The sequence below is a fragment of the Leptidea sinapis genome, chromosome 23, assembly GCF_905404315.1.
Source record: "Leptidea sinapis chromosome 23, ilLepSina1.1, whole genome shotgun sequence".
Classification (NCBI taxonomy): domain Eukaryota; kingdom Metazoa; phylum Arthropoda; class Insecta; order Lepidoptera; family Pieridae; genus Leptidea; species Leptidea sinapis.
The window spans coordinates 689,003-701,261 of record NC_066287.1 but is presented as its reverse complement, the minus strand read 5'-3'; the positions used below and the strand labels follow the sequence as shown (position 1 = coordinate 701,261).

Below are 12,259 nucleotides of genomic sequence, written 5' to 3'. Positions count from 1 at the left end.
TCATTTTACGGTGACAACATTTCAATAACCTATCGACATAAAGCATTGGACTATAACTATGGATAGATAAGATCTTGTCATTAAACGGTGATAGCAATGTATCCGTAACTAGAGATACGTTATTGAAAACGGCCGTTAATTTACGTTCTTGAGTAGTAAAATTTAAAAGAAAGCCTTTGGTAAAAAACATTTAAATTTATTTCTGTGTGTATTGTCAAAATTGAACATAACTTTTGAGTCATGAGTTCATAAAACTCTATAATCAAAGTAAAAAAGTTTAGATAAAAAATACGCAATTTAATTGAAGCCTGTTAAAAAGCACCATCCATTCTAATCTACTATCCCCCAATCCATGTTGGGGTATTGGTCTTTAGTTAAACTATTCCAGATTAAAGTTATCGGAGGGGTGTAAATGCGTTTTATTTTATTTAACGCGAGCTAATCGTGTGGACACACATGTTATTTGTGTTGCAATTATCTTATTGAGTGACAGGTGTGGCGTCGCATTAGTCGATGTTTTTTTTTCCTAATTTGACAATGGTTAAATTATTATTCCGGTTTTTAGTGAGCAAGGAGATTACATTAAAAATAGGTTTTTTGATTATAATTAGATACTGCGTGGGCTATTTAGGATCAATTTAAGTTATATGAGGTCTAAGGATGAGATATATAGCGCGTATTTAGACTTTGCTTAGACTTTACTCACGGAAAATTAAGCTGAGTGTAAGCTTAGCGTGATCGTTGATTTCGTTGACAGTCATTTGACAGCTGAAATTATATAAAAAAATTTTCAAGAGTGTAGGGCTCACTTCGTAGGTTTTCAAGTATATTATCTTATATCAAAGCTATATCCAAGATATATATCTTATATCCAAGATTCCTTTTACCTTATTAAGATTAATTTTTACCTTATTATTAGAAATTCGACCTTTTACTATTATTGTAATTAGCAATTTTTGGTCTTGTCGTACACTCTATTAAGTCATTTTCCGAGATAATATACGATGTAAGGTTTAGGCGATCAGACAAACACCCATATTTTTTCGTGCTCCTTGCTATTTTTTTATGACAATAAGGACGTTCAGCTGATGGTAATTGATTCGCCTTGCCCATTACAATGCAAAAGTACCGCGCTGCTCAGTGTTCTTGAAAAACCCGAAATGTTTTTAGTGGCACTAGAATTGCGCTCGTCACCTTAAGAATATAATAAGTCTCGTTTGCCAAGTAATTAACAAGTAATAGCTACGGCACCCTACGTAATAGACTGAAACACAATAATGCTGACTACATAACTGCTTCAAAAAAAGAGGCGTCGTTGTGTGTACCCATACTCTTGTCGGCATCCTGTGCAGAGAAGCCTCGCACTGGTAAAAATAATACTATAAATTAACTAAAAATTACGAACGCAAAAGTCCCCCGTCTCATTCACTCGTCTAGCCACACACAGTCATACACTTCGTCAGCTTTCCTTGGCCGTCGGCCGTAGGTATACGTGAATATCTACAATAAATACGAATGTTAGTCTGTTTGTTACACTATCACGCTTCCTGTATTCAAGCGATCATCATGAAATTTCATACACTTTAGCGAGGGAACAGAAAAGGCTATTGAGTACATTTAATCCCGAGATTTTGACGCCGACGGCGCAGACTTTTTTATATATAGCAAATTCTCCAGAAAGATTCGCAAACGAAGGCTTAAAGTGCAATCAAGTTAGTAAGTCTTTTGTTGGGCAATGTACATGCTTTTACAACTTGATCCCAGATGTCTACGACAAATTGTGTTACGAAATTCTAAAGAAGAGTTAAAAAATGTTTATGTAGTACAGGTATAACGTAAATGACTTTCATAATGATACTACAGATTGGGAATGGAGCGACCGCCCTCAGGCTATTTAATAATAAATTTTATGGAGACGAAATTTTAATAAAAAAAAAGAAGAAGCCCGCTATGTTTCTTACACCTGTTATTCCCATGTGTGAGGCATACATTTTCGAGTTACTTAGTGGTTGTGTTTGGCGTTCAATTAAAACAGTGGTTTTAAATCCTATTTTGAATAAAAATTTGAATTTGAATCAACCGTTCACAAATGTTCCTTTTGAGTTTAATAAAACATTGTGTTATCCCTGTGAAACTAAAGTTTATTAAAATAATTTGAAAAACATTATCGAAAATCATTTGACTTCATTTTTAACTTTGTTTCCATCAGTTATATTCACCCTACACATTCAATAAATCCATTTCGCCACAAGAGAGTGTACTGTGTACGGCCGCGCGAAGGGTTGTCAAATCGCGGTAAGGGTGTAGACAAATAGTTGCGCAAATCTGACACCTGTCATTGAGCTGTATGTTGACAGACGCGATAATTCAATGTTGGCTGCATTGGCGGGTAGATATTTGTATTTTGTAAGTCTATGTTCCGCTAAATTTTTATGTTGTTTCTTATAGAAGAATAATTTATGGAGGTACAGAACGATGCTGTGATTTATATTTAAAAGGTAGAGCACTAAATGTTTTTAAATAAATAATAATAATAATTACAGACACTGATGAAAGAATTATTAATATATAATTATCATTAGAAATCAATCCATATTGTGAGAAAGTATGTCAAAAATGCTTATTTCCGATAATTTTGCACACAGAATAGGTCTCTTTAAACTGTTCTGTGATTTTGCAAATCCTTTATGTCTTTAGGGCTTTATATCTTTAAAAAAATAATAAAACACCATATGCAAGTTTTAATGAGAGCAACTTAGCACAATATATTCCAATTTGACACCTTTTTTAGTGGTATTAATATTCAAGGTTCTATTGTATCGCAAATTTCATTGGCCGCGGCGATGTATTTTGTTTAAGCAATTGAAATGTAATTATTTAATAAAATGATTAAAACGTCAAGTTTGTTATTCAATTTTTGTTAATTTAAAGGGGCACTTACCTAACATACGACACTCCATTCCACTCCATTTTTAAGATTGGATATGCTGTTATTCGGACATTTCGACATTGGACATTCGGACATTATCGGAGTTTTCATTGAACACTTTGTCATTGCGTGGCCAAAACACAACTGAATCAAAACTGTGCCTAACAGACGCGTGTGCAGAGTTCTGCTTCTTTTTTTCTTTTATTCTGCTAATTTTTGACCGTGATTGTGAGTCTAGTAGTTTAGTAAAAATCAATGCTCGGCTCTTATAATGTGTCATGTCAGCGGACTAAATAATGGGAAGAAGGAAATAAACAGCATTTTTTAAAGATAATATATCTACTTACCTCCTAACTCAGGTATCCTGTGATAAAACATTCCGGTCCTGGCGAGCCATTCCAGTTGCATATGATGAAGCACCCTGTCTCCTGGGTGGTGAAAGGCTGATGGCATTGGAGCGCCCGGCATCGGGTTCATCTGATAGTTGAACATCGACTGCGCCACCAGCGCTGGGTTCTGAGGTAGAAGTCCCGGCTTTGGAATTATTCCTGTGAATACAGTGAATCGATATAACGATCCGCAAGACAACTTTCCAAACAATTACATCGTAATATTCTTATTATGTCCGAAGGCTAAAATAAACCAACACCTTAGATCATTTATATGTCTAGATAGATAGTGACAGCTTTGAAAGCGTCGAAAAAAATTGAGGTTGACAATTAACCTCTGTTTTGGGCAATGCAACTAATACAAAGTAACTTACAAATCGCGAGTGTAAGACGTAACTTCTGCGTCTTCGCCTAAAAAGACTGTGACAGCAGTGTAAACGTCGAAATTAATAGCGGAGAACTGTTAGCCTCTATATTCTGCTACTCATGTACAATTAACTTAAGTGACTGACGTATCAAGAGTGTAAGACGTACCTGCCCTGTTGTCATACGCCGCCTAACAGCAAAATGTGACGTGACGTCCTACACGTATTTTAAATGATCTAAGATGCTTATCAAAAGCTGCATATCCATGATAAATACAATGAAATTCGTTTAGTTTCTATCTGGCGTTTCTATATGTTATCAACTGTCTGCCAGAGCCAGTTCAAAACAATTCTCCACCATATCCACCATAACATGTGTCCAAACCATACAACGCTATTTGAGACGGTAGATATATTTGTTGACAAGTCACGTACTACAAAGCTGAGGAATGAGCTGCCTTGTGTGGTGTTTCCGGGACGATACGACATGGATACCGTCAAGATAGCGCGTAGTAGGTTGTAGTACACCTTTATTAAGGCCGGCAACGCTCCTGTGATTCCTCTGGTGTTGCAAGAGAATGTGGGTAGCGGTGATCACTTAACACAATGTGACCCATACGCTCGTTTGTCCTCCTATTCCATTAAAAAAAACTGAAATTAATGGATCATACCATTTTAGGTAGTACTGCCCCAGATGAACAATATCTACAGGTACAGCTAGTGCTACTGCTGCTCAAACCTACTTACCAGGTCTATAAGTATCAAACTCTTCACTTCCACCTTCGACACCAGGAGAAATAGGCGGACTATAACTCTCAGATCGATTTCCATCATCTGACCCTGGTGATACACTTCTACTACTACTCTTCGGACTGTCTTCCACCCTAGTATCAAAGTCCTGATACCGCGTAATATAATTCTTGTTTATATGGTCCTTTTCGTCAATTTGTTTGGACAACAAGGCGTCGATACAGAAGGATTTCTTCGTGGACAGGACTGTTTTGTCGTCTTTGTAGAACATTTTTGGGGTATTTGATCTGCTGGAGTCCTGGTCAATGTCAATCTGTGCCTCGGAGTCTCGATACATGATGACGATTTAGTAACTCTGTGGAAGAAATAGATTGATTAAGAAAGAAAAATGTTTATGTACATACCTACAAGGCTATATGGAAATACAAAAGACTAAATAAAAGACACAATATTGAGGAATATTATTTTCTATACGTCACAAAGTTGTCCCACCTCAGCATGTTTGCTGGTTTGAAAATCAACGCTGGTCTTCCATTGGGCCATTTGGTGTCGTCGATAATATAAAATGTTGAATTTCGGTCCTTTTAAAACTCAATTATATCAATGGCTAATTAGTTACAATTTTTATACTGTATCCGACTTTTTAAATTTGTGATTTTATTTTTTTATAATCTTGTGTTTAACTTTGACTACATTATGCAAATAAAGAATTATTATTATTAAAATAACTAGCTGACCCAGCAAACGTTGTATTGCCATATAAAGTAATTAAAAAGAAATTCAATAATTAAAATTTTTAGTGCATAAAAATTGGATGACGACCGATTCTCAGACCTACCAAATATATCGTAGATACATAAAGTTAATCGTACTACAATTATTGTATTCGATTGCCATCTTGCAACCCTATTGCGGATCTGTGGCCATCCATTATCTATTCCATAATAGAATATTATAAAAATCGCTATACAAAAATAGGTGTTGATCGTAGAGGGTTGAAAATTTAGGGTTATATGTATTTTTCATCATAAAAAATAAATAATTTATCTAAAAAATTAACAAAAAAAATTGTGGTGGACTATCCTTAACATTTAGGAGGATGAGAAATAGATGTTTTTCGATTCTCAGACCTACTTGGTGTGCACACAAAATTTCATGAGAATCGGTCAAGCCGTTTCGCAGGAGTTTAACTACAAACACCGCGACACCAGAATTATCTATATTAGAAGATGACTTATACTCAGACATGTACCCAGGATGAGCGATGACCGATAGTCTTCAAGACTGACGCTATGGCCCTGTTGGTGTTAGAAAGAAAGTAGGACCGGTAACTCGTTGGGATAGCGATATAATAAAAATAGCTGGTAAAAACTGGAAGACCGTTGCCAAAGGCCCTCACATAAGTGGGGTTCTTGCATAGGTACTTTTTTAATTCTTATATATTTTTTTTTTATATGTGAGGGGGCAAACGGGCAAGAGGCTCACGGGATGGGGAGAGGTGAGGCAACCGCCTATGGACATCCGCAACAACAGGTGGGAACCTTAAAGGCCGGCAACGCATTTCTATGCTTTTTTCTTGAAGGTCCCTAAGTCGTATCTGTTCGGGAAGACCGCTGCCGGTAGTTGATTCCACAAAGTGGCTGTGCGAGGCAAGAAATATTATATAATTTATCATTCTATCTAATTTAGCAATACTAAACTATCAAAAATGTAAATGTAAAAAAAGTTTGTATTTTTACTATTTTATAATACAAGAAATAATAGGCTTTTTATTTTATTTGTTTATTTATTATCTATTTTTCAATTCCCTCTATTGTACAGTTTGATTAAGGCTCGAGTCTTTCATGATACGCCTCTTTGTTGTACGTTTTAATTTAAAACACACTTGGCGCCGTTACGGTGGTAAGGCTATTTTGACCAGGCTTGGAGTCAATAAAAAAAGCAGTTTAATTGTAGACAAAATTTTATTGTCATATAAACTTTTTTTTATGACAATAAGGGACGAGACGAGTAGGACGTTCACTTGATGGTAATTGATACACCCTGACCATTTCAATGAAGTGCCGCTCAGGATTAATGTAAAACCCGAAAATTCTGAGCGGCACTGCTACTGCGCACGTCACCTTGAGACATAATATGTTATCTTTTACCTTAATTTCACTAGCTACTCCGCCCTTTAGACCAAAACATAATAATGCTTACACATAACTGCTTCACGGCAGAAATAAGCGCCGTTGTGGTACCCATAATCTAGCTGGCATCCTGTGCAAAGCCCGTAAACCCCCACTGGTAAACTCTAAACTCAATTTTTTTTAACATTTCCACAGCTGCCATAGTCTATGTAGACATATAAATGATAAAAGCGTCATCCCATTACTGGATTGACAGTTAATAACCAAAAAAATCCATATATTAGCAATTTCAAAGCCAAAAACGGGAAATGGATTAAATTAAAATGAATCCTTAATTGCTAATTTAGGACTACGATAAAATATCTATAGAAACCTGCCGTTACATACTCTATGCTACCCACGCGTCAAACTTAATTAAGTAACTTTCATGAACCATTTGCTATCACTTTATGAAGCGTCATATTTTATCTGTAGATAATTGGTTAATGATATTTCAATCAGCTCTTTATCTCTAACCTATAAAAATAAGGAAGGTGTATATTGATAAGTATGTTAATTAAAAAAGTAGATTCGGCACCGAGAATTCTTAAGGTGTGTTCAGACTATTCAACAAAACATTTTTTTATTTAAATAAATTGTTCTTTTAAAGTGATATCCCTCACTTCTGGGACAAATACAAATTTAATTTGTATAATTAATCCTAGTAGCTCTTTAAAATATCGAATTGTTTAGATTTGAAAGAGCGACATCCCAAGTCAATTTAATGAAGTGTAAAGTAGATCCTGTAGATGGAGCCACAACCTTAGAGTTGAACAAGACATACCACGATTTACGGTTCGAGACAGGCATTGTTCATAAATTTTGCTAACAAATTTTATTTATTTATTTATTCAATCCATTATACAACTTATTATCATATCAACATATCATCAACTATCTTGTACGTACATCTAACAATAACTTTGAAACTTCAATATCTACTTGACTAGTTAATTACTTAATCAATTCAAATCTATATCACAGAGAATGACACTTATTAACGTCAAAAGTTATTCAAATTCAAATACATATTTTTATTCAAAATAGGATTTGGAATCACTTATTGAACGTCAAAAACTATAGGTACCCATTCGAAAATTTATGACTGACCATCACTTACTAATTACTATGTTAAATAGATGATAAATAATAAATTAATAGATAGATGTAAGTGCACTCATATTATCCTATAAGTGCGGTATAAATAAAAAAATGTGCGCGTCAGTAAACTCCTATAAAACAATTATCTTAAAATATATAGGAACTATAACTAGCTGACCCGGCAAACGTTGTTCTGCCATATAAATTATTTTTAGAGTTAAACCGTTTCTTGGACATTGCAACATTACTATATTTTTCTAAAATAAAAGAATTTTTCTAAAAGAAACGTAGCCTAAGTTACCTACTCCTTATTACATAAACTACCTACCAATAAAAGTCCCGTCAAAATCGGTCCAGCCATTTCAGAGATTAGCCGGAACAAACTGACAGACAAACAAAAATTGTAAAAAATGTTATTTTCGTATATGTATATATATTCATTTACATGTAGTAAAAAACGGTTATTTCAATTTTACAAACAGACACTCCAGTTTTATTTATATGTATGTATAGAAGATAGACAAAGAAAGTAAATAAATTCTTACATATTCATATTAATTTGATAAAATATAATATTACTTTAATTATGGTAAATAAAGCTGTGAAAAACTCAAACTTCTAAGTACCAACTTCTTCTAACATAAAAATAAAATACGGCCGTTTATGACGTCAAAAGCGTAAACGACACTCTCAAGGAATACAAAATTTATAGGGTATTTTACGTTGACATAAAATTTAGAAAGTAATACCGTCTTGCTACAATTATGGGGAAAAAAACCGTGTCATGTGGGGTATCGTATAAAAGGGCTTCAATGGCACAAGCTTAAACAGATCTGTACTTTGGCCCAATAATACCTTCTTATACTTGGTATAGGGAAAAATAGGAAATATAATTAAATCATTATAAAAATTGTGCGGAATCCTCGGTGGGCGAGTCTGACACGCACTTTTCTGGATTTTCACAAAGATTTTCAAATCATTTACAATATTATGTCGGCTGTTCTCGCTATTTTATCAGCGTGTAGTAAAATTTCGGCTAATTGGTCTAATTTGTATATTTTAAATTGGATTATCGATGATAATGTCAAGCTGCGACCTATTCTAATGTAGCTCTATAATGTTCAATAACACTTCTTAGTTCGTTAGCTAGTGAAAATAGCATGTAAATACTACGTAGTAAGAGGCGGGTTGCGGCGAGTTGCCTAACTAAAAAATGGAATTTAGTTTAGTGTGAAACGTGCAGTGAGATTTGACATAAGTTTAAAATAGTAATTACAATTGGGCGACGAATTATAATCCGGCTAAGTTTGAAAGCGAACAGTTGCTTAAAACGTAGTGGATTTCGGAAAAAAAGAAAACATGAATAGATTGGCTGGCACGGGTATACTTCATACTCATACAAGGGCATTCTCTTCAATGGTTGGACATTAAAACTAATAAGAGAAATGACTTCAGTCAGAAAATGATTTGATTGTTAACATTTCAAAAATAGGTAGCACCACGTTTTTTTTAAATAAAACAAGGCACTCCTTTTCAATCAAAATTGTGTTTTTATTTTAGTCTGCCTTGCCTTTTTGCTTCTGCCGGCGATTCCCCAATTAAGGTTTGGCAGCCCCCTTATTGAAAAACACTGAGCTAGACGTATAAATTATCTAATGGTAAGTATTTCACGGATAACACAAAATAATTAAGCGATTAACCAACAAAATTAAAGGATTCTTTTTAAAATTGCTGTATTATTTTTTACACAAATAAAACTGAAAAGAAAATCTTATGAACGATGCGAGACTCGAACCCGCGACTTCTCGCGTTCCGTGCGAGCCCTCTTTCCAACTGAGACAACCGCTCGAATGACGTATCGTTCATAAAATCTTTTATGCTTTGTTCAACTCTCAGGTTGTGGCTTTATCTACAGGATGTACTTTACAGTTGATAATTTTGTTAAAAGATTTAGACTGCTAATAACCAGATGTACAGTTTTAAATTGCTCACAACCAGATGGACTCGTAAGAGGTTCATTTTATGGAAGAGAAGTTTCACCGCACCTCTCACTCATAAAAGACAGAACTATTGACTCTTACCAAAGAGTTCCCGGTTCAACCCGGTTCGAACCTCACCCACCTAGTTCCAATGTGTTTTCGGATTCCCAATTCATATAGTAAGTTTATTTGACGCTTTGTAAGGTTGGCAACACTCTTGTTATTCCTGTGGTGTTACAAGCGAGTACTGGCCCTGGTAATCCAATTCGATCAGGTATGTATAATCGTTTGCCCTCCCGTTCCATAAAAAAACAAGAGAAATCCTTATATACTTTTTTTATGACAGTAAGGAACGAGACGAGCAGGACTTTCAGCTGATGGTAATTGATACGCCCTGCCCATAACAATGCAGTACCGCTCAGGATTCTCGAGAAACGAAAAAATTCTTAGCGAAACTACACTAATAGCGCTCGTCACATTGAGACATAAGATATTAGGTCTCATTAACCCAGTAATCTCACTAGCTACGGCGCCCTTTAGACCGAAACACAGTATTTCTTACACATTACTGCTTCACGGCAGACAAAGGCGCCGTTGTGGTACCCGTAATCTAGCTGGCATCCTGTACAAAGGAGCCTCCCACTGGTACTTACAATGGATTCATTCATAAGATTTCGTTTATTTTTTAACTTTTTTTGCCTTGTTAACACCCTTATTGGTTTGCTACATAACCATCTGAATGCAGCCTCACAACGGGTTCACTCGGAGCGAATGAAATGGACTTTTGTTTCTCAATAAAAAATTTAACGTGGTGCGCTATTAAAATTTGGATTATTTCAGAATAGTAAAGACGGCTGGCCCATCCTGGATATAAAAAGCTTAGGATATGAAGAGCTGGCAAACTTTGAAGCCCAGATTTGCTGACCAAATAGACGCTAAACTATACAATTTGTAATAAAATACAAACTTTAGATGCATTAATGAAGTCATCCGCAGCCGAAGGCAGGCTAGGGCATTTGCCGCTTTTAATATATCAGCTATTTTAGAGCCAAATTTTATACCGCGATGCGTCCTGATGGAATTACCCTGGTACAGATGGTACAGAAGCCTGTACGGGGAAGGGCGTCGGTGTGGGACGCAACTTGCGTTGACACTCTGGCTCCTCATGTCCAAGTTACGTCAGTTAGTGCTGGGGCTGCTGCTTCGATTGCCGAAGACAGCAAGCGTAGCAAATATGTCGGTCTCAGTGTGTCTTAAATATTTATGCCGTTTGGTGTCGAGACTCTTGACCCGTGGGGTCCAGAGGCGTGGAGAATGTACAAAGTACTATCTACGCGCCTCAATAGGTCTACTGGAAACCGAAGCGTTGACTACGACAAGATCTAGAGGGCGAAGATGGTCTAATCAGGTGGCACTTTGGCTTAAAAGCTAATGATACTATTACTAATCCATCCATGTAGCCACATGAAGGCACTGATCTAAGTGGCGGTTAGTTTTCCACAGTAAAAAGTCAACTAAAATGCACGGCTAGAGTGAGGGATAGGCAATTCTAATTCAAATATTTTTATTCAAAATAGGATTTAAAAATACTAATTGGAAGTCAAAAACTACCACCCATCTGAAATACTTTTTTTATGAAAATAAGGGACGAGATGAGCAGGACGTTCAGCTGATGGTAATTGATACGCCCTACCCATTACAATGCAATGCCTCATGCAATGCAGTGCTCAGGATTCTAGAAAATCCCAAAAATTCAGAGCAGTACTATAATTGCGCTTGTCACCTTGAGACGTAAGATGTTAAGTCTTATTTGCCCAGTGATTTCGCTAGCTACGGCGCCCTTCAGACCTAAATACAGTAATGTTTAGGCATTACTGCTTCACGGCAGAAATAGGCGCCGTTGTGGTAACCATAATCTAGTCGGCTTTCTGTGCAAAGGAGCCTCCCACTGGCGCACGAAACTCAGTGGGCTTTCTTTTTTTCTTAATTTATTTACTTTTAATGTAGTAGGTACCATACAATAAAATTTATAATTAAATAGCCTGAGAGCGATCTATTATTAAGAAAATCATTTATGTTAGGTATATAACCTTTAAGAACATTATAACTTTAAACACAAAAACTTATTTTACCGAGTTAAGAAATGAGTGTTAAGAAACATTTAGTGTGTTAAATTTTCCTATATCATATATGATTTTCTTAATAATACCACAGACTGGGAATGGAGCGACCGCCCGTATAAAGTTTATTGTGTCAGTATTTATTAGGTAGGTATTCGTCTTAGTTTTTGACGTTGAATAAGTGATTTGAAATCCTATTTTGAATTGACGAGAGTAAGAGTATTCTACCTATATATTAAATAAACCTACATTACCTACTTATATATTTTATTGTAATTTTTTGTAAATATTTATATTATTTTTTTATTGAAGAGGAGGACAAACGAGCACATCAAAAGTGGTCATCATCTGAATTGTAAGACCGAAAATGCGATTTAACGGCTCTACCACAATTTTTTAATTTAAGTATGTTTCCGAAGCGATGATAGTAATTTGATACCAAAAGGGATTGTCAT

General features: G+C 35.5%; 2 protein-coding genes across 2 annotated transcripts in view; both read right to left on the bottom strand.

Moving 5' to 3' along the window:
* The window catches only part of LOC126971401 (alpha-1,3-mannosyl-glycoprotein 2-beta-N-acetylglucosaminyltransferase), a 258,468-nt gene that overhangs the window by 132,039 nt on the left and 114,170 nt on the right, over positions 1-12,259 (bottom strand). The gene's annotated exons all lie outside the window — the stretch shown is intronic.
* Positions 1-12,259, bottom strand: part of LOC126971439 (homeobox protein Hox-B6-like) — a 43,662-nt gene that overhangs the window by 30,268 nt on the left and 1,135 nt on the right. Inside the window, exons 2-3 of the mRNA XM_050817759.1 lie at positions 4,431-4,788; positions 3,277-3,477 (exon numbers count right to left, since the gene is read on the bottom strand). Coding sequence (XP_050673716.1) covers positions 3,277-3,477; positions 4,431-4,770 — 541 coding nt within the window. The 5' untranslated portion in view covers positions 4,771-4,788. The remainder of the gene's footprint in view (positions 1-3,276; positions 3,478-4,430; positions 4,789-12,259) is intronic.